The sequence below is a fragment of the Coptis chinensis genome, chromosome 6 (genome assembly GCF_015680905.1).
Source record: "Coptis chinensis isolate HL-2020 chromosome 6, ASM1568090v1, whole genome shotgun sequence".
NCBI lineage: Eukaryota > Viridiplantae > Streptophyta > Magnoliopsida > Ranunculales > Ranunculaceae > Coptis > Coptis chinensis.
In genome coordinates, this window is record NC_141461.1 from 75605782 (window position 1) to 75630945 (window position 25164).

A 25164-nucleotide genomic window follows, 5' to 3' on the forward strand; every position below is an offset into this window, starting at 1 on the left:
TAAAATTTGTTTTAATAGGAGAATAATTCGCTTTTATAATAGGAGATGAAAAATTCCCGTTTTAATTTTTGTAAAAAGATTTTTTTCATTTTTCAAATAGGAAAGAAATTTATGTTTTAATAGGAGATGACGTAGAATTTTAATAGAGCTCGAAAAATACCCTTGTGGGAGCTTTAATATTAAGGTATAGATAGGTACAGCCGCCAATATCCTCTTTCTTGAGTCTCCGGTATCCTTATTTCAAAACTAATTTTATTTTAAGTGTGTCTAACTCAGACTTTATATCTTGTTATCACAGTAATTCAATTCAATCAATTGTAAATCAGTGTTGCTGACAATGATTACAGCAAAAGAAAATGGGAAAATTGCACATCGCAGCAACCACAGTACCACACCAATACAAACATGAGAAATCATATAATGCTCAAGTCGAAATTTCCTGACACAGTAATGCATACTTGATTACAAACACGGTTAAAGACCCACTATTTGACAAGTCGAACGGTCATAAGAAAAGATGCCTCATTAAGTCATAGAAACTATTTCTATTTCCTTGTTAATTGTAATAATGAATGGAACTTATTGTGATTATTATGATTTATTACAAACAAATCTAGTCAACCTTACAAGAAAAATGAAGTAATTAACTTGAAACAAAGATTCAGTCTCATTCCGGCCAGCTGCAAAGATCTCAAGGTTTTGCTATTTTTCAAGCTGATCTGAATTGCAAGATTCAGTCTAATGGTCAGCAGCCAACACTACACAGGTGAAACCTGAAACAAAGGTTGTAGCCCACCTCAGAGGTGTGATTTAAAGACCCAAACTTGACCAATGAAATAAAAGAATTTGGGTTGCTCCACATACAAGGGTTCTCTTGCAGGTTTTAATGTTAAGCTCAACTCGAAGTAACTCTCATATCAACTTTAGGATGTGGGCAAATGAAACTGGCAAGGATTCATGTCATATGTACGTGACTAAGCCAGAAAAACATGATTATATGGTTTTATTCTGTTGTGACCTATCCCTTCTCCTCCTCTCCTATTCTATTTATAATTCCCCTCCTCTCCCTTGGGCCCTCCATCTGTCCATTCATCTCTCGGTCTATGGATTGCCACGTGGTAAGTTCAAAGACGACGTTAGGGTTTTAGCCCTTGCTCTGCTAGGCACGCGGTGTCGGATGGTTCAATTCCATGTCAGCTAGCCTTCCGCGCCGCGGCTCTCCGCTGTCGGTCCTCAGTTCTCGACCTCCATACTTGACTCCCATGTCCCCGGTCTTAAATAACATGCCCGTCGTCCCACACCCAGTCCTCTTCCTGGATCCATTACCCGCCCGGACCCTCGGCCCTCATAAATTGGATTATTACAATGCCCCTCTCGAGTCCGCGAACCTCCGAATGTTTGTGGGCTCGAGAACTCAAATTACCGCCTTTTTCCTTGGCCCACATTTGACGCCTTTCTTTATCAATGGCGACGTGTCCCCAGCGCTTGCTTGGTTCGGGTCGCCTCGTTTCCTGCTCCTCCACGTGTCACCTTTCCTCTGGCTCAACTGACGGCTCCTTGGTTTTCGATCCTATTCTTTTCCCCTTTTACCCCCTTCACGCTTCAACTTCCACTCACTTCTTCTTTCCTTCTCATTTCTTTCTCACCTTTCTTCTTCTTCCTTACCAGACGCCATTTTTGAACTCTCCCCTTTCTTCCCACACTACTCTCGCCCCATTTTACATTCGACCCCTTCCCCTTTCTAGTTTTCCTCCCACTCCTCCACTATATACACACTTTTTGCTTTCAGCGTTTTGCCTCTCTTCTTTGGATTGGTGCACGGGTTGGTAATCTTTTCTCTTTAACTTTTGCATTTCTTTTCGCGGAACCGTTCATATTCCTTAGCTCTCTCCCATGTCGGATTCCCAATCCGACGGTCCGACTTCCTCGCGGTCATATGCGGAGGAGTCTTCTCCTCCGCTTGATCCCACCGCGGCCCCCTCCACCACTGGGCGGCCTTTCAAACTTCCACCGCCTCCCCCACGCTCCCGTCGACCTAATCTAGAAGCGATTAGGGTTGGCTATGGCATCGGACGACATCCTCCCGAAGCACGCGTGCCGGCGTGACTCACTTCCCTCATCTGGTCCCCCAAACCTGGGTGCCTCGTGGTCACAGTTGGCCAAATTGTCTCTGGGTTGCGACTACCGCTATCTCGACTAGATGTCGAAGTATGTAACCACTTCAACATTCCACCCTGCCAGGGTATAGGCAATTTTTGGCGTATCATGTATGTCGCGAACTATTACAACCTCCACCATGAGCCCCGAATAGTCCTCCCGACATACATAATTTCTCACTATTACATACGCAAGAGTACCAAAGATGTGAGCGTTGGATACCACTCTTTCTGCGTCCGTCTCGGTAAACAGTCCTTCATTCTCAAACTCACCACCTCGGACAAAACTTGGCATCACTACCCCCTGTATGTCTCTGGTAATTTCTTGTCCGTGGATGTTCCATCTGAAGTGACTCTCAACCATCTCACCTTCCTGCCTCGCGGTGAGTTCGCTTTACTGCCTCTCTTTCTTATATTGACTATGTTGCGGACTCACTCCTTATCTTTATGTCTCTCTTGTGCAGGTTGGAAGTCTGACTCTAAATCCCGATTTTACGTCGGCTTGAAGTCTGCAATCTTTGAACAAATCCACAATCTAGGCTCTTCTCAAGCTGAAGTCCTCGGCATAGATCCCTCCCACGGAACCCCCTTATTGACTGACCCCTCTCTGCACACCTTGGGTAAATATTCAGCTCCATTTTATCGTCCGCGCCAAAGAAAGAAGCGAAAGCCTCGTCCTTCACCGCCCTCACTATCCGCCTCCCATCCTTCCCAAAGTAAACCTCGCAGCCGCGGCTTCACTCGTAAAACCACCAAGTCTCAGGCCCGGGCTCGGGCTCTAGAGGAGATAGTCATAAGGTCCACTGCCCACCTTCCTTCTCCGCCCCGCCAATATACATCTCCTTCCTTCCGCTCCCTTGCTGACTGGGACGATCAATATATTCCTCCAACTTCCCCTCCAGCCGACTCATCGCCTCCCCCCATGGACGTCTCCAAGATTAAGTTGTTCGACAGTGACTCTGACGATGAAGTGACCGAAGTCCCCAACTCACTACTGTCCGGCCTCGGTTTGTCCCCCACATCCTCGGATCTCTCGTCGAAGAGCCCCCCACAAAGCGGTAGGTCGTCTCTACCGCCAAGCCTTCTGCGGCGGCTCCTCCGCCCTCTCCACATCTGGCGTCACGGCAAAGAACCGCCGCTCTCCCCACGGGTCAGCGGCTCCGGAACTTTCCGCCCCACTTCAAGGTGTCGCGGCCCACTTTCGATCGATATAGAGGATTACGCTCTAGAAAACCCTGCTTGTGGCCTCGGCCATGTTCTCGGCTCCCATCTTCCCCGTGACTTGGCTTATGCCGATTCTGGGACCTTTGAACAGCATCGCACCTCTCTGTATGCCAGCTGGGAGAAGGTATGTCTCTCTTGCCCACCTTTCACTTTCTGCTTTGCTCCTTACTCTGACTGCTCTTCCCTTGCTAGGTGAGCTTGGACATGGCCTATATGATCCGCGGCATCTTCTCTTCCCTGAATTCTGTGGAATCCTTAGAGAAGGAGGTCGGCGGCCCCAATGGACTAAGGGCCATCTGTGCACGCCTCCAAGATGATCTGTCGGCCGCGGACATGGCCAAACTTCGAGCTGAAGATGAATTGAGGACCACTGAAGCTTCCCCCTGGGCCTTTATGGGCCGGAGTGAGCGACCGTTTAAGCAAACAACGGGAAGCCCTTGTCCTCCAACATAAGGAGAATACGGCCGCTCTCCTTCTGCAACACACTCAGGACATGGAGCAGCTGCGGATAAGCTTCAAAGCTCAAGCTGACAAACGTGTGGCCAAGAAGCTTGCTGAGGAACATGCGCGTTTACTCAAAGAAGGCCGACTCCTCCCCGAAAAGCCTCCCTCTCCCATGTCGGAAGATCCAGCAGTCACGGTCCCCATTGCCGCAGAGCAGCCTGTTTCTGGGTCAGTTGACGTTGCCCCCCTCGATCCGCTGCCTGAAGACTCTGTTTGTGAGGCCGCCTCCCCGGGCCCTGACTCGAGTGCTCTCGACCATGTTTCTCTTGTCGAAGATCTGTTGCAGACTTTAGACTAGCCCCACGTTGGCTGTCTGTTATTGTACTAGCTATTTTGTAACTGACTTTTCCAACTAAGTGTGCCGTTGATCTTATTTTTTTTCTTTCCCTTTTTACTTGTGTGTTGGTTTGATTAAGAACTATTTCACTCTTCCCGATTATATGTATGATCTCTTAGTTTTAATTGATGTTTTGTCTGACATGCTGCTGTTCGTCCTTTCCTGCCTCTATTCTTTCTCATTTCGTCATTCTCTACACTGGGGCCTTCTCTCTTCTTGCCCCCACGTGTGATCCACGCCTCTCGCTCGGGAATGTCTCTTTTCCCTTCGGAGTCACTCGTCGACTTCGAGTTCCATCGGGGCAGCTCAACCTGCCGTGGACCCGATTTAAACACTTCGACCGCGGAAGGCTCCTCCCCACCGCAGGCCTCTTTTTGGAGTGGCTTCGCCTACCGCTGGGCTTCTCTCTTTGCCCGGTGCGGCGTATGCCTTTCTTCCGCGGAAGGCTCTCTCAGATCCGCGGCTCTAACTTGAGGTGGACCTCTCGTCCTCGGGCGTCTCTTGCCCTCAACCGTGTTTAGCCTAACTGTTACAGTTTATGCAGGATGGCGAAATTTACTCCTCAAAAGTGTCATTGTATTATATATTTACAAACAGCTCCAGTGTATCATTCTGGACTTTCGTTACATTCAAACATAAAACTTTTTTAACATTCTCACATTCCATGGCTTTTCTAGCACTTTTCCTTCCGCTGTTTTTAGCTTGTAAGTACCAGCTCCTCCTACGTCGACCACCGTATAGGGCCCCTCCCAGTTCGGCCCGAGCTTTCCGTCATTCTCTCTCTTGGTACTCTGCGTCACTCGTCGCAATACGGCATCCCCTACTCTGAACTGTCGTGGCTTGACTCTCTTGTTATAACGTCTCTGAAGGCTGCGGTGATATTCCTCTAGTCTGATTCAGCAAGCATCTCTTCTCTCTTACGCTAAAGTCATATATCCGCCAATATGCCCTCGTTCACCCCTGTCTCCACCGCTCTTTGTCCGTCAAATTGGCGTGGCTGCTACCATTTTCGTGGGAATCACGGCCTCGACCCGTAAGCTAAAGGGAGGGAGTTTCGACAGTTGGCGGCGTGGTCTGTATGCCCAAAGAACATGACTTCGGTTCATCCGCCCCACCTTTCTTATCCTCTAGCTTCCTTTTGAGATTGTTCATAATGGCCTTGTTGGAAGACTCTGCCTGCCCATTGCCTTCTGGATTGTATGGGGTCGAGAACCCCTGCTTCACCTTGTATGCTTGCAAGAACGCCTTCACCTTGGACCCGGTGAATTGGGTCCCATTGTCCGCTATGATAATATATGGCAACCCAAATCTACAGATGATATTCTCCCACAAGAACTTGATCACATGAGTTTCCTTGACCTATTGCAGGGCCACTGCCTCGATCCATTTGGTGAAATAATCTGTGGCCGCCAACATGAATCTCCTCTTGCCGGTAGCCATGGGCAGCGGATCCACTATATCCATTGCCCACATCGCGAAAGGCCCGCGGACTTGACACACTATGTAATGGTTCGGCGGTGCAAAGATCATCCGGCGAACCGGCACTTCTCACATCGTTTAAGCGTAGTCCACGGCATCCCTTTTCATGTGTGGCCAAAAGTAGCCCCCAATGATATCAATCGTGTCCCTGTTGTTACGCCCGGTTGAATGACTTCCATAATCTCCCCATGCAACTCCGCCAAAGACTTCTAGGGCTAACTTCGCCGAGAGACACTTTAACAAAGGCCCACTGAAATTCCGCCGATATAGCTCCCCTCTATGAGCCGCATTATCTCCAGGGCGTACGCTCCGATCTCCTTTTCTCCCCTTTATCTTTCACCACGCGTTCCCGACAAAAACTCTTGATGGGTTTAATCCAACCCCCTTCTTCCTCCTCCTGCGACATATATCCGCCATTCTTTCCTCCCCCCTTCCTCGTACTAGGTTTCTCCAATCGCTTTACCTTTATCAATCTCTTGATTCGGGGATTGCGGCCGCCACGTATGCTAGGGTGTGTCGGCATATCCGTTCTCTCACCGCTGCCCAAGTGTATGAACTTAACCTTCCGCGAAACCGGTGGCCCTCTTTTTGCGGACTTTCAAATATTTTACCATCGCGTGGGCACCGCTACAAACCCCCATTTGCTTGACACACTACCAAATTTGAGTCGGAATACACTGTCAATTCTTTCACCCCCACATCCTTCGCCATTCTCATGCCCGCTATTGCGCCTCATACTCGCGCCGTTATTTGATCTTGCGAACCCTAACTTCATGGTTAATTCTATTACATTTGTTTTTTACGGCGTGACCAACATCGCTCTCCTATCCCAAATTAGTGCGTAGGTGACCCATCAGCGAAGACTCTCCATCCATTCCTCCAATCCCAGGGGTCCAACTAGTCCTGTTCCATGACCCTTTCCGGCTCCATGACCATCTCTTCCCCCCAGGTGGGGTCCTCCGCTGGAAACTCTGCTAAGAATTCTGCCACCGCCTGCGCCTTTTCCGTTATTCTAATCTGATACTGTATCTCGTAAGAACTCAACATTACTACCCATTTCAGCATCCTCCCCGACTTCTCAGCTTTCAATGCTTGCTTTAGAGGCAGATTTGTCACCACCACTACAGAGTGCGCCTCAAAGTAAGGTTTCAACTTCATGGCCGAGAACACCAATGCCAAGGCATATTTCTATTCTACTATATCGGGTCGGCTTCCGGTGATGTTTTACTTTGGAAGTACACGGCTTTTCTAATTTACCCTCGATTCGACTAGTACCGAAGTTAATGGCATATTCCAGTGACCCCCAAATATAAGTCTGACTTTCTCTCCTGTTCGGTCAGCGACAAAGCATAGAGCCTTACCTAAATAACTCTTCAACTCTTGGGCGCCTCCTCGCACTCCGTGGTCCATTCGAAATCCGAAGTGTTTTCAAAGAACCGATCAACGGCCTACACTTATCGATGACTTTGAGATGAACCTATTCAAAGCCGCAGCGACCCTTTCCCGCAAGTCTCGCACCTCCTTGACATCCCGAGGCGGCGGCATCTCTACTAGGGCTCTTATCTGCTCGGGGTTGGCTTCTATTCCCCGGTGAGTAACTATGTATCCCAGGAACTTCCTTGTAGTGACGCCGAACGTACATTTCTCTAGATTAAGCTTTAAATTGTACAACCGCAGTATTTTAAACGTCTCCTTCAAACCCTCTAGATGCTCTTCCTCCGACATGCTCTTCTCCACCATGTCGTCTATGTAAATCTCAATCCCCTTTCGGATCTTGCTTTCGAACATTTTCTCCCCTAACCGCTGAAAAGTGGCCCCGGCGTTCTTCAATCCAAGCGGCATTCTTGTGTAACAATCGCCCCACCTTCCACTTCAAAGGTGTTTTTTTCTCGATCGGCCCATACATGGCCACTGGTTATATCCCATTGACGTGGCGTCCATGAAAGAAAACACTTTAAACCCGCAGGTTCTATCCACTAGCTCGTCTACTCTCGGCATGGGGTAGCTGTCTTCTTTGGGACATTCGAACCACGTCGATTGAACTTCGACCACATCCGCACCTTGCCATTCTTCTTAGGTACCGCTACCACATTTGACAACCCACCTTGCCATTCTTCTTAGGTACCGCTAAATTTGACAACCCGGTCGATTAGCGACACCTCTCGTATTATACCTGCCCCTTTCAACCTCGCGACCTCCTCGTGAATTCCTTCGGCGTACCTCGGTCTAATTCCTCGCATCTTCTATCTTACTGGCTTCGCGTCCTCCCTCATATGTAACCTATGACATGCGAATTCTGGGTCTAATCCAGTGACTTCCTCGATCATCCATGCAAACACATCTTGGTTGGCAGACAAGAACCGTATTAATTTGCTCTTCCATTCTTCAGACAGGCTGGACCCCACTGATGTGAACTTCTCTTCACCGTCCTCCTCCAAATTCACTACCTCTATCTCATCCAAGGTCTTCGGTCCTTCTGTTAACTCCGCCGACCCTCCCGGCGGGGCAACTTTGTAATTGCTATGCGCCTCTTCTTTCCCCGAACGCGAGTCTCTTCCTCGACCCGCGGATCAATCTCTTCACCGTACTCACGGTGGGTGCTTTTTGCCGACATCTAATCCCCGGACCTCGTATATCCGGTAGGGGTAGGGAACCGAATCACTTGGTAGTAGGTGGAGGAACCGCTTTCATCTCGTGAATCCACCTCCTCCCCGGGATGGCGTTATCGCGAAGTCGGCATCCACCACCTTAAATCTTGAAAACACCATGCGGGTCCCGTGGTCTTTGGGAGCAAGAACTCCCCAAGGGTTCGATCATGCTTCCAGATTGAACCCATACAAATTTGTTGGTGAGGGTCACCGGTTGCTTCCTTTCTATCTTCATTTCTTCCATTGCCCTCTAAGCGGTAAATCCACAAAGATCGCCAAGAAGTCCACCAACACCCTCTTTACTATGTAATTTCCCATAGTCACCGTGATCACCAACGCGTCCTCATGCGGGGAGTCGATGGCTCGGAGGTCCGCGTCGGTGAACGTTATACTCTTCCTTCCTTTCGCGGCCCAGTAATCCACCCGCGACTGCCCTGCTGTCTCATGTACCTGCTGTACACTTGCATTTCGCCTTTATTACGTCAGCGGTGTGCATTGTGACTCAATATATCTCCACTGAAGATCACGTTGATCGTTCCCAGTATCCTCCCCTGTGTAGGCGCCTGCTCCCCTTTTTCCTCTTCCGCTATAAACTCCTTCAACAATCCCTTTCCTATCATCCTCTGAATTAACCATCTTAACACATAGCAGCCGTTCGTCTCATGATTGTGTATTTGATGATAGGCCACAGTAGGGTATGCCTGGTACCTCCTCTGGCTTGGTTCGTGGACCCTCATACCCCTGCAAATTCTGAATCAACGGTAGTATTTCACTCAACGATTTATTCAATGGCACTTGCACTTCCTCGCGATAGGGCTTTTTGTCTCGACTCTCCCTCCTAGCCTCTTCTCGGCTCCTCTCGGGTCGCGACGAATACCTTCGATATCCGATGCTCCCTTTCTCAGAGGGCTCATATCGCCGACACCCCTCAGCTTTGTCCAACGATAACACCGCCTTTCCTGGCCTTCTCACCTCCTTCTGCATGGTGTCCTCATACCTGATGTACTTCTCCACCCTCGGGTACAAGTCCTGTAATGTTGCTATCTCATTCTTTGCTACCGACTCATGTACCCTTGTTCCCGGGCGTAACCCTCTCTCGAAAGCTATCACCGCCGTCCTTTTGTCTAGATTCTCCACTTTCAAAGTCTCCGCCTTGAATCTACACAAGAAATCTCTCACCGATTCCGCAGACCTCTGCCTTACGTTGAACAAGGCCGCGATGTCCACCACACGCTTCTTCTGGTGTATGAAGTGATCAATAAACGCCTGTTCCAACTCCTGAAAGTTATTAATACTCTTAGATAGTAGCTTGTAATACCAATCGAATGCTCCCTCTTTTAAGCTTGCCGGGAACATCATACATCTTAGTCCGTCATATCGCGGCTCGCCCATGGCGGCATCTGGCTGCGGAAATGATGAATGTGGTAAGCTGGGTCCCCTGTTCCATCATACCTCTCAAACCTTGCCTGGTTGAACCTCTTCGGCACCTCCGACTTCCATATCAAATCTACCAATGGATTGCGATTCAACCCCGCCACCACCTGACTCGCCGTACCTCCCACGCCCTTGGTCTGTCCCAGGCTAGCCTTCAGATCGCTGGCTATCATTTCCCTGATTTGTTCCTTAGTGAGCCCCACCACCGTTTGTTCTTCCACATCAGTTCCCCCTTCCTCCTCTAGACACCTCCCTTTCCGACTCCTCTATTGTTTCTCTCTCCCTCCTTAACCCCTCATTTTCCTCCCTCAACCTCGATATTTCCTCATGCAACAACCTTGTTTCCCCGCTCCGGACATTCTTGTCTCTTCCCTATCCTGCTCCTCCCCTTCGTTTCTTATTGACTCCACATCCATCTCGGCGACTGTCGTCTTTTTTGGTCGCCCCACTCTTCTTTTTGTTGCCATCTCACTATTTTTCCCTCTCTCTTTCTTTCTTATTCCCACAGACGGCGCCAAATGTTGTGACCTATCCCTTCTCCTCCTCTCCTATTCTATTTATAATTCCCCTCCTCTCCCTTGGGCCCTCCATCTGTCCATTCATCTCTCGGTCTATGGATTGCCACGTGGTAAGTTCCCGTACGACGTTAGGGTTTCGCCCTTGCTCCTGCTGGGCACGTGTCCAGATGGTTCAATTCCATGTCAGCTAGCCTTCCGCGCCGCGGCTCTCCGCTGTCGGTCCTCGGTTCTCGGCCTCCATACTTGACTCCCATGTCCCCGGTCTTAAATAACATGCCCGTCGTCCCACACCCAGTCCTCTTCCAAGATCCATTACCCGCCGGACCCTCGGCCCTCATAAATTGGGTCGCTACATATTCCTTATTAGTTCTAGATACATTTGTTGAATGGAACCACGAGGGACATCAATAACTGGAGTTCAAGAGTTTTTCAAGGCATCCAGTGGCTGATAGCATGTCAGAGTCACAGAAAAGTAAATGGCCAAAAGAATACCAAATAAAGTATACCACGTCAAGCATACTTACAAGCCCTGGACTGTCTGACTTTTGTTTCTTTTCACCTGCATCTGTCCTTGGTGTTTCCTTACTGGCAGCTTCCACTGCAGATTCCTCTGAAGTCTGAAATGAGAGAGGTAACAACCACTATCAAGTAACTTTGTCAAGGAAAATACTGGTAAGCAGTTGCATGCTTCACTGTAATGTGAGATTCCAAAACTGGGTTTCCATCCCAGAACTTGTCACCTCCTGTGTGTCCTACTTGCGTGAATGTGTTGGTGAGGGGTGAAACATAAATTTGGGAATGATCAAGATGAAAAGTTCTTCATAAATAGCAATTTTTAACCTGACAGTTGCGTGAATACTACTGTGGAAAGATGTTCACTTGCAGAGATTCTCAGAAAAAAACTGATATGCTCTCTTCTAGCTAAAAAAACCGAAAATGCTCAGAACTTAGCAAAAAAGAAAGAAAATAAATTTTAAGGTTAAAACAAAGCTCCTGACAAACAAGATTGTCAAAAACAGTTATGTAGGTCAGTATTGGAGCATTCTTGACTCTCTCACCCAACCACTAGACTGTCCGTGCGAACTTTTCATTCAGAAACTTATGACCTAAAAACTATTTTTCATCATTTCAAAGCATATGGGCATAGTAGTGGATAAACAATCTTGCGCACAACACACTCACAATCTTAATAGTGCAATATGAGTTGGTTTACGAGAATCCATGACAATCTTAAACAAAAAGAAAAATAAAATAAACTATACAGTTAGGTCACAATGAGGTGCCCAACACGGGCACGAAATATGTTTCGCAAGGAACTACATGCACCTCAAACATGGATAAAACTTGGTCCAACACAGAAAACTCAATTAAAAATGGGATGTCCGTGTTACATACCAGTCTAAAGACGACTGCAGAACAAATGTACAATGTTTCTAGTTTTCTGTAAGTAAAACCTGCATAGACACCCTAATTGAGAAGAAATTATTAGCTAACCTCTGGTTTCAGAAACTCTTCTCTTCAGGCTATCAGGCTGGATGCGAGAAACATCCTACAGGCCAACCCCAGGTAGTAAGAAAAAACTAGAGTTCTCTTCTTGTATTATCAATTCTTGAGAATTACAAAAATCAATACCCATCTATGGTGTGCAAAAGAAATTTACCTTCTCCAAATAATTTTGAAACAATTCCTTATAACTACCATTATATCGCTTAAGAATCTGAAAAATTAAATTCCCATTAGGGAAGGGTCAAATTTGTTTCAGACCAATATTGACGAAAAGGTATACGAGAGATCATCAAAACTCACATTCTCAAACTCAGTCCGGTATGTCAAAGGGTCCATGTACAGACCACAAAAACAACTAAAGTATGATGATGATGATCAAGTACAGATTTCTGCCAAAAACATACATACATGCTTTATTCATATCATTTGAAGTACTATAACAATTGTCTGAAGACTAATTATGTTGAACACACTACTAATGCTACAAGTTTAACAAGCTTCTTACAAAAATTCCACAATCACACATCAAAATCTATAATATTACACGAACATTATGAGATGAAACAGTCATTAATTACTTTAAGCATGGGGAATGGCCTGTCCTTTTCGGTGGAATCGAGCTCATGGCTGCAGCTTCATGTCCAGGACATCCCCATGAGTCACTCTGAATAATTTAAGACTGAAGGTAATCACAAACAACAAACAAAATGAATACCACTATGTGGGACAGAAAACCTTAAGACCAAAACTGTCGATCTTTAATGGAGTATTCTTTTCCTTCCTTTCCCACACTACTTCCATTGTAATTGAGTGTCCATTTCTCGAACGAACAGTTGACAAAGTCATAGTAGCCACCATGTATGGACAATAATCCTTTCCTCACTCTTTCTTCTATCCAGGGGTAAGTTAACAAGTTTAGTAGCGAGCGATTGACAGATTCCTGCAACAGGTGAAAGTTTAGCACAAAGTACTATCTAAGCTACATTGACACGGACACATGGATGCGTATCTGACACGGTGAGATATAAAAAATTGAGGTATATCACATACAATATGTGTCTGACAGGGACACGTAGATACGTTTCCGACACGGATTTTTTTTGAAATATAGCGTGTCCATGTAACATAGCTTGATACATTATTTGGATGTTGTAAGAAAATTATGTATTGCACTAGAATAGTATTCATCAATTTTAAAGTCTTCTTTTTTGGGTGGGTGTGTGTGTGTGTGTGTGCATTTGATGAATATACCAATTTCAAGATTTAAGTTCAATATATATGATGGAAAGAGAGAAATTTAGCACCTTCTCGCAGTGCCTGCACTGCTTTTCAAAGCTGAGGTTCGCAGTAGCAGCTTTAGTGCTTAACCTCGCATTGTTTCCAATAACAACCCAATTTTGAATAAAACTACTGCAAAACAGAAGTGTTAGGTGAAGCAAAATACTTGATAATTGAAATAACGAGAAATCAAAACATGAGCATCTATTCCAGCTAAAAGGAGACTATAAATCTGACCTGGAATCTACTTCATCTTGCATACTCATGAGAGCTCGAATGCCTCCACAACAACTATGGCCAATCACAAAAATGTTTTCAACCTCGAGAGAATTTACAGAAAACTCGAGGCCCGCCTTAGTTTCCGAGGGTCCACTCTGCAGCAACAATAGAAATGCAGGTTGATATTTCAGTAACACAAAGCTCTCTCATTCTTATTCTTTTTAACTAAAACTCTAAAAGTATAATATTTACATTTCCACTCATAGGACAGATCGATAAACAAAAGATGTATATGTATCAGAAACAGTACCTCGAATTCAGGAACCAGATTTGCTACACTTCGTACGGTAAACGCTTCCCCGGGTTTAAAACCTAGGATGTTAGAGGGGCATACTCTAGAGTCTGCACAAGCAACAACCATAAACTGTGCTTGAAGTTGTCAGTCAAGAAGAAACAGAAGATGATGTTGGAAACAAAGTAATTAGCAAATGGAACATGTAGGAAAATAGGAATCACAGTATATTTTCTCACCTTTGGAGCTTGACCCTTAGCAAGAATTTGAAAATGATCCAAGTTTTCCCTGTTGAATATGCAGACAAATTAATAACTCTTAAAGAGTGGAAATATGCTAAACGAGGAAAGAGACCAATATCAAGACAATCTAATGGTTTTAATTGCTACTTACATGTAGCTATGTCTTTTGAAACTTAGAAATCTGTCTTTCATCTCAAAAAAGAGGTCCTTCTCTTGATCAGTTCCTACATTACTCATTTGATTGGTTTGAAGCTCTTGAGTCAATTGCTGCGATTTCCTTGAAGCCTCTGATCTTAAAACCGAATATCGCCTGCAAATTAAATTTACTAAATATTCAATCAAACAAAACACTACTGCTATTCTAAACTAGATCAGTTTAATCAATCAAAATTCAAAACCTTAGATTAGGATACCCAATTTAAGTATGGCTTACTTGACTGAACCGAGATTTCTTAAATGAGTCGAAGGAGATGCACAGATCTGCAACTATAAAAATAAAAACAAATATAAGAAAATGAAATGCATGTTAGGAAAAGTAATGCAAAATTAGGTAAACTAGTACTTACTTTGCTAGCTAATAATGAAGCTCCAGGAAACTTGGTTGAAGCATTGGAAGGTAAAACGTTGGGTTCATTTAAAACATAGAAATTTGATAAAGAAACTGCCATTGAAAGTTTTGTGAAAGAAATGCGACGGGTGTGTGATTTTTAATGTGAGTGTTTCTAGGACTTTCAGTCATGGAGAGAAAAAGAAATGAAAAAAAATGAGGAAATTGATTAATGAAAGAAGGAAATGCAGTTGAGTGTTTGTTGGTGGATGGATTAACAGTTTTTTTTTTTTTTTTTTTTTTTGTCTTGTCACTCCAACAAAGGCGGAGAACCCAAAGAGGAAAGAAAGACAAAACGAGTGGTTTATATTGTACTTCATGTGCTAACGAACTACATCTTTTTCGAATCCAGTGTACGATGTATGCATGAATGCAACGAAAAGGGCGTTGCATGCTATGCCCCAGAGCAATGTCATGGTGGGTACGCTTCTCGATAACTACCATAAGACGGATGAAAGTGAACCCCATGACCGATTGTTGACACAGAGTCCATACTCATATGCTTAGGGCTGTCGATGGATTGGTTTGGTTCGGATTCTGAAAAATTCAAAACCGAACTGATAAAAAATCAAATTGAATCGATAAACTATATTACAAACCAAAACCAAACTAGTTTGCACTATGCAACTTTATATATTATCAAAATACACTCTCCTTATCCAATTATCTACATCCAATTCAATTTTCCTTAACTCAACTCAACTCAACTCAATTTTTCTCTACTTCTCAACTCTCAATACCTCTATATTTTAACTCTCAAATGGAGTATGTATCATTATCCAACTCTCAAATGAACGATTTATCGCAATACAAATACCCACATATCAATGTCGAATAAATTGAAGATTATATGATGTTAGAAGAATCAATTGAACATGAAAAAAAAATGGAGATTAATGTAATTGAAATTGCCTAATGGAATTGAAACTAAATGAATTACGATAGTTTGAATATTATATTTCAAAATAAATTTTGTGTAATCTTGATGTATGTGCTATTTTGATGAACGGTAACACATTGTCGTAAAATACCATAAACTACGGTAACAGGTTGCTGAAACATAACCATAAATTACAGTGTCGGGTTACCATTTACCAATTAAAGATACAACAAATAGATACCGAAAATTCGTAAACCATTCAGTATCTTGTTGAAGTGTTGTCAAATTCCAATATTTAAATATTACATCTGGTCTTGTCTGTTTACCTTCTCCCCTGACCTCGATGTCGGCTCTCAGATCCAACACCTCATCCTCCTCCCCGTCCCGTGGTGCCGCCTCCCCCCCTCACACCGATCAGATCGGGGCTCCTTCCACTTCGCTGCCTTTGCCCTTCCTCAGCCCCACCCCCTTGCCGCCCGACCTAATCTCGAAGTCATCAAAAGGTGACTTTATGGCATACCTGGCGACGCGTCATCTTTGGAGCATGTCCCCCCCTAACCTACTACCCTCTTTGGTTCCCTATAAGCCGGGCCGTCTAGTTGCCGCGGTGGGGCAGATTGTAGCCTCCGTTTGCCTTTACCCATCTCGACGCCGAGGTATGCAATCACTTCAACATCCCTCCTTGCCAAGGCATCGGCAACCACGGAGGGTTATGTTTGCCGCGAACCACTATAACCGGTCGAAGTCCCAAAAAATAAATCGCGACATGATCGCCCATTTTTATATAAAAAGAGCACCAAGGATGTTAGCGTGGGATACCACTCATACTTCGCGGTTCGACCTAGGAAACAACACTTTATACTCGTGTCACCTCCTCGGACAAGTTGTGGCATCATTACCCCCTTTACATCTCGGGAACTTCCTCTCCGCGGATCTCCTCCCAACTTGAGCCTTTAATCATCGGCTTTTTCCCCGGTGGTGAGTTTGCCTCTTTACTAATCCCTTGGTGTAGATTTTCTTTGCTCCCCCCCGACTTTTTGGACGCTTTCTTTTTTGGGGTTGGCGCCCGGACTCTAAGTCGCGGCCTACGATAATTTCTTTTCCACCACGTTCAAGAAGATTCGCGACCTGGGACCGGCCCAGGCTGCGGTATTAGGAATTGACCCTGTCACTGCCACTCCCCTCCTCTCCGACCCCCAGCTGAAGTTTATTGGGAAATACTGTTCCCCTTTTTACCGTCCCCCACCACCCAAAGAGAGGAAACCTCGGGATTCACCTCCTCCCAAAAAGAAGAGCCCCGCCAAGAAAGCTTCCCCCCGACACCGATCAACTCGCCGCCCCCCTCAGTCATCCTCCGTCTCCCCCTCATTCATTGACCCCCACACCCTTACCGATCTCGACCTCTTGGGAAGACCAATACTCTTCCCCTCATTCGGCTTCCCGCCGTCCCCTCATTCAGGCATAGGTGCCCCAAGCGCAAGCTTTTGCCGGCCGACTCGGGATGGGGGTGTCACTCTGTCGTTCCCCATTTGCCTCTCCCTCCCCCTCCTCCGACTTCCAAGGCGTCGGGCGGACGCCTCGTATCAAGAGAACCCCACCCAATCAGCGGACTCCCCTGCTTGCTCCCCCTTTGGCGGCGGCACGGCCTGGGAAGTTGCCCCCGCTCACGAAAGAGGGGCTCTCGAGCCCATTCCCACCTTACGCCCCACCTTCAAGGTCCGGAACCGCGACTCTCAATATCCGCTTCGGCCTTGGACAACGCGGCCGTGGCCTCGTCTCGTTCTATGGGTCTCATCTCCCGGGGACATGGCTTTATCTTGCCGACGGAGGGGCGTTCGACTCTCACCGGACCTCCTTCTACACTGGCTGGGAGAAGGTACTCTCTCTATTGTACTTTGTCTTTCCCTTCCTCCCCTTTGAATGCTCTAACCTCTGTTGTTTCTTTTCAGATGAGCCTGGACATCTCTTATATGATCCGGGGCCTTTTGGGGGCGGGGCCGGATCGACCAAACCGGACGGGCGACGCGTGGCCGCTGGAGCAAAAGAATGAAAGACGGAGATGGAGGTTTCAGGCCCAGGACGAGCTGAAGACTGCTGAGGCCGCCCAGCTGGCATATATGGATAAGGTTAATGACCGCCTGAGTAGTCAGCGGGAAACCCTCTTGGCCCAAAGCATACCGCTGCCTGGCCTCCTCTCCCGGAGAAGCACCAGCGGACCGGGCGGGCCTCCTGGCAAAGATGACGCAGACATGGATGAGCTCCAGGATCACTTTCGTGCTCAGGCCGACAAGAGGGTGGCCAAAAAGATTAAGGAGGAGAACGCGGCGGCTTGTCAAAGAGGCGACTTCTCCGGAAGCCGGCAGCCGGCCCCACCCCCGGTGGTGGGCGAGACCCTCGCCGCATCGATCCCTTGCCGGATGATGCGGCTGTGATAGTGGAGGGGGGTGTTAGATGTCGCCGCTGGCGATGCCCCTCGAGGAAGCCGAGAGTCGATGATTCGGAGAGTGTTTAAGAGTGTGTTGCTTGAAATGGCCTGTTTTGTGCCCTGGCCAGGCTTCTTTGTTACTCTGTGTAGTATCTCTGTTAACTTTTGTTTCATTTTTACTCTCCCCGATCGAGGTTAACTGATTATAGATATGTCGAATATTTTGTTTTTGTAAATCCCACGTGTCCTTGGCGGTATCCAATATTTGCATGATTTTAATGGTAAGGATCCTCTATCCTCATCTTCACCGGTCCGTTTGGGAGCCGCCGCTCCCTTTGCCCCGGTTCAGGTCGGGACAACGTCCTGGACCTGTGCTCATGTCGGACCCCTTGTCCGCGGTCAGAGGAGGCCTCTTCGCCTCCCCTTGCCGGCACCTCATCTCGGGTCCGGGGCGACTCCCTTCGCCCCGGCTCTCCTGAGATCTCGCCCCCGTCGGGGACACTCTTTTTGCCCCGACGGAGTTTTGGACTTCTCGTCCTCGGAAGGCTCTCTCCTTCCGATCCCTCTACTCTGAAGGCAGTAACATTTCACGCAACCTTAACCACCTCAAAAGTGCTAAAGTTTTATATATGTACAACTAGCTCATGTGGTTTACATCCACTCCCCATTACATTTACTCATGAAACTTTTTTAACAACCGTACATTCCAAGGTTTTTCCACAACTCTTCCCTCCACGGTTTGCAACCTGTAGGTGCCTGAGCCTCCCACCTCAATCACTACATAAGGTCCCTCCCAGGTTGGACCCGACCCTTGCCCTCGCCACCTTCTTGGTGTTGGGGTTACTTCGCCTCGATGCCGGTCTCCCACCTTAAAGCTCCTCGGCTTCACCCTCTTGTTGTATTGCCGTTGGGCGGCGATGGTACTCTTCTAGTCGGATCGCTAGCGGTGTCTCTTCTCTCTTCACCCAGATTCATATCTCCGGCTAAGATGCCTGATTTGAGCCGCCCTCGATGGCCGCGATCCTAGTAGTAGCTGCCACCAGCCTACGTTGGTATCACGGCCTCAACACCATATGCTAAAGAAAAGGGAGTCTCCATTGTAGTAGTCCGCGGCGTGGTTCGGTATGCCCATAATACATGGTTGAGCTCGTCGGCCCAGGATCCTTTCTTGCTTTCCAACTTTCTCTTGAGGTTGTTTAGGATGGTCTTGTTGGAGGACTCCGGCTTGCCCATTGCCCTCGGGGTTGTATGGGGCGAAAACCCCGCTTCACATGATAGGCTGTAGAAAGCTCTTAACTTCGCCCCCGTGGAACTGCGGCTCCATTATCGCCCACGATAGCATACGGCAATCCAAACGACAAATGATGTTCTCCCACAAGAACTTAATTACTTGGGCTTCCTTTACCACTTGCAGGGGCGGCCTCAATCCACTTTCAGTAAAGTAGTCCATTGCGACCAACAGAAATCTCTCTTCTCGCGGGCCATTGGCCGCCCCACTATGTCGAGGGCCCACATTGCAAAGGGCCACGGACTTGATACATACAGCGGCTGCTCGGTGGGGCCCATATCGGTTGAGAGAATCTTTGACATTTCTCACACTTCCCCGGAGAACTCCACGTCTCTCTTTTCATATCGCGGCCAAAGTAACCTGCGTCGACAACAATCAACAACCGGTGGATTATGCTGCCCAGCGAATGGCTCCCCGCATCCCCTCGTGGAAGCTCACCGAGCACCTCTTGAGCCGACTTTGGCCCCAAACATTTCAATAGAGGCCCGTTGAAGTTCCTTCTATATAATTCTCCTAACCGATTAGTGTACCTCCGGCGGCTTTGTCCAATCTACACCTTTCTTTAGGGTCTTTCACCTCAATCCCCTCCAAGACCTGTTTGAGCGGACCCATCCATCCATCATCACCCTCCGTCGTGCTCATTACCTCTAACTTGTCCTCGGTACTCGGTTTGCTCAATTTCCTTATCTCAATTGTCCTTTCCTCAGATCCTGGTATGGCGGCGGCTACGTAAGCCAGAGCATCGGCGTGGTGGTTCTCCCCACGGTTCAGATGGATGAATCGGATTTGGTTGAACTTCGAGGCCCAAGCCCGCAGGACCCCCAAATACCTTGCCATTTTAGGACATCGAGCCGCGAACCCTCCATTCGCCTGGCATACCACCAAATTGGAGTCGGAGTATACGGTGAGTTCCCTCACGCCCAATTCTACTGCCATTCTCATGCCCGCGATCACAGCCTCATACTCCGCCTCGTTATTTGATGCTGCAAAGCCCAATCTCATTGTTTGCTCCAACCTATTGTTCTCCGGAGTGACCAGTACCACGCCTATTCCACGCCTCTCATCCGCCGCTGATCCGATCCGCCAAAGAACCCTCCATCCATTCCTTGCATCCCAGGGGTTCAGACAATCCAGTTCCTCCTCTCCCTCAGGCTCCAAAACCATCTCCTCCCCCCATGTTGGATCCTCTGCAGGGAACTCCGCCAAGAATTCCGCCACTGCCTGAGCCTTCTCCGCTGTCCTGACTTGATACTGAATCTCGTATGAGCTAAGCATTACGGCCCATTTCAGCATCCTCCCTGATTTTTCAGCCCTCAGAGCCTGCTTGAGGGGCAGGTTAGTCACCACGACTGCGTGAGCTTCGAAATATGGCCTCAGCTTCAGGGCCGAGAATACAAAGGGCTGTATGCATTTCTACTCGACTATACCTAGTCTCTGCGTCCAATAAGGTTTTGCTCTGGAAGTACACAGGTCTTTCTATTTTATCTACTACCCGAACGAGGATCGAAAGCCGATGGCGTAATCCAGGACCTTAAGTATAAAAACAGCTTCTCTCCCACTTCGGGCCGCGACAGCAACGGTGTCTCTTCTAAATAACTCTTAAGCCCCCGGAACGCCTCTTCGCACCCTTTGTCCATCTGAAGTCCGTGGTGTTCCTCAAGCAGTCGATACAGCGGCCTACATTTGTCGGATGACTTTGAGATAAACTCGTTGAGAGCTGCGACTCTTTCCCCGCCAACCGCCGCGACCTCCTTTCATGCGTGGCGACGGCATTTCCACCAGCGACCTTATCTGTTCGGGGTTTGCCTCTATTCCCCGCTGCGTCACGATGTATCCCAGAAATTTCCCCGTGGTGACTCCAAATGTGCATTTCTCCGGGTTAAGTTTCAGGTTGTGGGCCCGCAAAGATTCTGAACGCGTCTCCCTCAACCCTCCAGTGCTCTAATTCGACATGCTTTTCTCCACCATATCATCGATGTATATCTCGATGCCCACCGGATCTTGCCCTCGAACATTTTCTCTCCCAACCGGCTGGAACGTAGCCCCCGTGATTTTTCAATCGAATGGCATCCTCGTGATAGCAAGATGTGCCCCTTCCACCACAAATGAGGTCTTCTCCCCGACAGGCCCCGCACATCGCGACACGGTTGTATCCCATGGACGCATCCATAAATGAGAATATTCCCAAGCCCGCCCGCCCCGCTTACTACCAATTCGCCCACTCGCTGCATAGGATAACTATCCCGGACATTCCAGGTTTACGCCAGGCGGAAGTCGATACTACACATCCGCACCCTTCCATTTTTCTTTGGGATGACCACTATGTTGGATGACCACTCCGTGAACTCCACCTCTTATGATCCCGGCATTCTTTAGTCTAGCAACCTCTTCCCGGATCCCTTCCGCGTATTTAGCCCTCATTCCCTCATCTTCGTCTCACCGCTTCAAGCGCCCTCCCTCATATGTAGGCGATGACATGCGAATCCCGGATCTAAGCCCGTAACATCCCTCTATTCCCCATGCGAAACGTCGCCCTTGTTCTCCGCCAAACATTGCATCAACTTGGCCTTCCACTTTTTGCAGCGACCTCGATCCAATCGACGCCAACTTCCCCTCGCCTCTCCCGGATCCACAACTTCGTTTCATCCAAAGTCTTTGGAACCCAGCGGACTCTTCAGCCCCTCCCGTCCCCCCCATCAGAATTGCTATGCCGCCTCTTTCCGGGTTACCGACCCATGCCCCGCTCCGGGACATCCTCTTAATTGTGTTCTAGTGGTCGTTCTTGGCGGCCACCCTGATCTCCACGGACCTCGTGATGTTCCCATAGGGGTAGGGAAATGTATGACCTCGATAATAAGTCGAGGGCACCGCTCTCATCTCATGTATCCATCTCCTTCCTAGGATCGCGTTATCTTTGGGATTGGGAGTCCACCACCATAAACCTCGAAAACACCGTCACCGCCGGCTGTCACCGGCAACAAGAGTTCCCCATAGGCTCCGTGGACAACTCCTATTGAACCCATACAAACCGGTCCCGGGGCCTCGGTTGCCCGGGTCCATCCCCATCTCCTCTAGAGCTCCCTTAAACAGCAAATCCACGGCGCTGCCACAGTCAATCAGGACTCTTTTGACCACATAATTACCCATTGCCACCGTGATGACTAGCGCATCTTCATGCGGAGTATCCACAGTTCGGAGATCCGCATTGGAGAAGGTAATCCCCTCTTCCCCTTTCCTCATTCCCGTGCCGTAACTCTGCCCTCGTTGGGACTCATTAACTTGTTGGATGCTCGCTGTCCTCCGGACCTTATCCCGGTGGTCATTGTGGCTCAGTGCCTCCCCACTGAAGATAACGTTTATGGTTCCCAATATTCTCCCCGCATTGGGCACGGCTCCTACGCTCCGAGGTTCCGCTACAAACTCCCTCATCACTCCTTTCTCAACTAACCTCTGGACCAACCATTTTAAAGCATAGCAGTCGTCTGTTCCATGATTGTGTACCTGGTGATATTCGCAGTAGGGTTTATTAGGCATTTCGGCTGGAAATGTTCGCGACCTTCATATCCGGCACATTCTTTATCAACGGCAGATATCTCGCTTCAACGGTACCGCCAGTGGGCACTTTGCTCCACCTCGTGGTATGGCTTTCTCTCCCTCGCTCTCTGCGTGCCACTTCTCTTCTCCCCTCCAGCCGCGGTGTCTTGCGCGCGATACCTTTCCTTCTCGTCTTCGCTCTGTCTTCCGCGGCTCCCTCCCCTTTTTCTACCGGCCAGAATCGCCTTTAGCTCCCCTCTTCGAAGTCCTTTTCGCAGATAGTGTCCTCATATCGATATACTTCTTCTACACGCGGATAGAGCTCGTGCAATGTCGCATCTCATTCTTTGCCACGGACTGATGTATCATTGTGACGGCCGCACCCTCTCTCGAACGCTTATCACCGTCGCCCTCTCATCCAGATTTTCCACTTCGAGTGTTTCTCGCTTTGAAGGCGATTGTAGTTCCCCGACAGATTCGGGCGGACCTTTGTCCGACGTTGAATAAGGCCGCGATGTCTACCACCCTCCGCCGATGTATAAAGTGATCCACAAAGGCTTGCTCCAACCCTTTGAAATTGGTTATGCTCCTTGGACGGCAACCGATAGTACCGGTTGGAAGCCCTCTCCTTTTAAGACGGCGGGAACATCATACACCGCAAACCGTCAGATTGCCAGCCTCTTTGCCGAGAGGCATCTGTTGTCGAAAATGATGAATGTGATCGCCGGGTCTCCCGTCCGTCATATCTCAAACCTTGGCTGATTGAAACGTTTTGGCACCTCGAAGTCCATATCGCGTCTGCCGGCGGTTGCGGTTGACCCCCGCCACCACGGTTGGCCGCGCCCGTCTGGACTTTCGTTTGCAGCAGATTCGCCTCCCGGTCGTTGTTAATCATTTGTTGAACTTGCTCCATGGTCAGCCCTGTCACCGGGTTGTCTACCAGAGTCGGACCCTGTTCCTCCTCCTCTTCCACCCTTTCGTTCTCCGATTCCTCCCTCGTCTCATCCCCGGACTCCTCCTCACTCCTTTCTCTTTCTCTCCTCAGCCCCTCATTTTCTTCCCTAAGCCTTTCAATCTCCTCCCGCATAAGTCGAATTTCTTCTTCTCCCCTTCCTTCCCCTCGCTCTTCCCCTTCTTCCACCGCCGCTTCTGGCATCTGCTCTATGACTCTTGCTTTCCGAGGTCTACCCACCGCCTTCTTTGGTGCCATTTCTCGTCGGTCCCCACAGACGGCGCCAAATGTTACAACTCTTTTTATGTTACAAGAACTGACCCCTTAATCCCCTGACACTTGCTACAGTCCCACTCCTCCCTTGTTACAGTTCCTTCCCTTTCTTCTCTCGCCCTCTCTCCTTTGGACCCTATCCCCCCTCTTTCTCTCTTGATGGCCTCCCCCTTCCCTTCTCCTCACTTTCTCTTTATATCCTTCTCTTTTCTCCATCCGAGCCCTCCACCTGTCCCCCCATCTCGCGGTCCCATTCTCTACGCGTGTAGGGTTTCCGTACTGCGACCTCGTGACCTAGCTTCTATCCCATACGCCGCGGTATACTATCTTCCGCTAACTCGGGTGCATCCTCTCCTTGACTCTTTGGGCCCCCGATACTACCACTACACACATATCAATGTCGAATAAATTGAAGATTATATGATGTTAGAAGAATCAATTGAACATGAAAAAAAAAATGGAGATTAATGTAATTGAAATTGCCTAATGGAATTGAAACTAAATGAATTACGATAGTTTGAATATTATATTTCAAAATAAATTTTGTGTAATCTTGATGTATGTGCTATTTTGATGAACGGTAACACATTGTCGTAAAATACCATAAACTACGGTAAATAAAGTTCTTTGAAACATAACCATAAATTACAGTGTCGGGTTACCATTTACCAAGTAAAGATACAACAAATAGACACCGAAAATTCGTAAACCATTCAGTATCTTGTTGCTGTGTTGTCAAATTCCAATATTTAAATATTTCATCATCTATTTAATAATAATTTGATTAATAATTAGCATATTTTAACTTATTTGTAGTTGTTTTAGGTGATAACTTAGTTCCAACAAATAGAAAACATTTAAGTTATAATTTTTTATTTTCGAATTGGTAGCAATTGTACATGTCTCTAAGGTTTGAATAAATATAATTATAATTAGACTTTGAATCTAACATCTAAATTTTTACCATCAAATTAAAATTGAATTATATAATATAATTTAAACCCATTCTCCAATATATAATAAAACATTTAGGTTATAATTTTTTTATTCCAAAAAGGATTTGAATTAGTACAGTTCTAACTACATTTTAAATCTAATATCTAAATTTTTACCTAAATATTAAAATTGAATTAGACGATATAATTATTTAAATTAACCCGTTATCCAATCTATAATAAAACGTTTGGGTTGTAATTTTTTATTTCAGAATTAGTAGCAACTTTACTTATGTTTAGGATTTAAGGTTTGAAACGGTACAGTTCTAAGTAGGGGTGACAATGGGTCGTACGTGTTGGGTCGGGTTCGTGTTGTGTCATATCTGGGTCACGTGTTAGGAGAGCAAACCCAAATCCGACCCAATTATTAATG

The 25164-nt window shown here is 47.3% G+C and overlaps 3 protein-coding genes and 1 long non-coding RNA gene across 5 annotated transcripts; all 4 read right to left on the reverse strand.

Moving 5' to 3' along the window:
- Window positions 1–119: 119 nt before the first annotated feature.
- LOC147494483 (uncharacterized) lies at window positions 120–12163 on the reverse strand. The gene is made up of 5 exons (XR_015199885.1): window positions 12107–12163; window positions 11961–12017; window positions 11795–11849; window positions 10825–10910; window positions 120–773 (listed from the first exon to the last, which is right to left on the reverse strand). It is a non-coding gene; the product is annotated as an uncharacterized LOC147494483 (long non-coding RNA).
- Window positions 12164–12192: 29 nt separating this feature from the next.
- BCA5 (beta carbonic anhydrase 5) lies at window positions 12193–14736 on the reverse strand. Of its 2 annotated transcripts, none has more exons than XM_086568887.1 (8): window positions 14404–14736; window positions 14271–14317; window positions 13989–14147; window positions 13835–13883; window positions 13614–13727; window positions 13322–13458; window positions 13111–13216; window positions 12193–12746 (listed from the first exon to the last, which is right to left on the reverse strand). In XM_086568887.1, the coding sequence occupies exons 1-8, from the start codon at window positions 14503–14505 to the stop codon at window positions 12543–12545; spliced, it is 918 nt and encodes a 305-aa protein (XP_086425013.1). In that variant the 5' UTR covers window positions 14506–14736; the 3' UTR covers window positions 12193–12542. The 2 variants fall into 2 exon arrangements, with proteins under 2 accessions (XP_086425013.1, XP_086425012.1); XM_086568886.1 differs by having other exon boundaries at window positions 14271–14323; window positions 14404–14715.
- Window positions 14737–19550: 4814 nt separating this feature from the next.
- On the reverse strand, window positions 19551–20312 carry LOC147494485 (uncharacterized). Its single transcript, XM_086568151.1, has one exon. It carries the CDS (start codon window positions 20310–20312, stop codon window positions 19551–19553), a length of 762 nt encoding a protein of 253 aa, XP_086424277.1.
- A 1680-nt stretch (window positions 20313–21992) lies between these two features.
- On the reverse strand, window positions 21993–22571 carry LOC147494486 (uncharacterized). Its single transcript, XM_086568152.1, has one exon. The coding sequence runs from the start codon at window positions 22569–22571 to the stop codon at window positions 21993–21995; it is 579 nt and encodes a 192-aa protein (XP_086424278.1).
- Between the last annotated feature and the right edge of the window lie 2593 nt (window positions 22572–25164).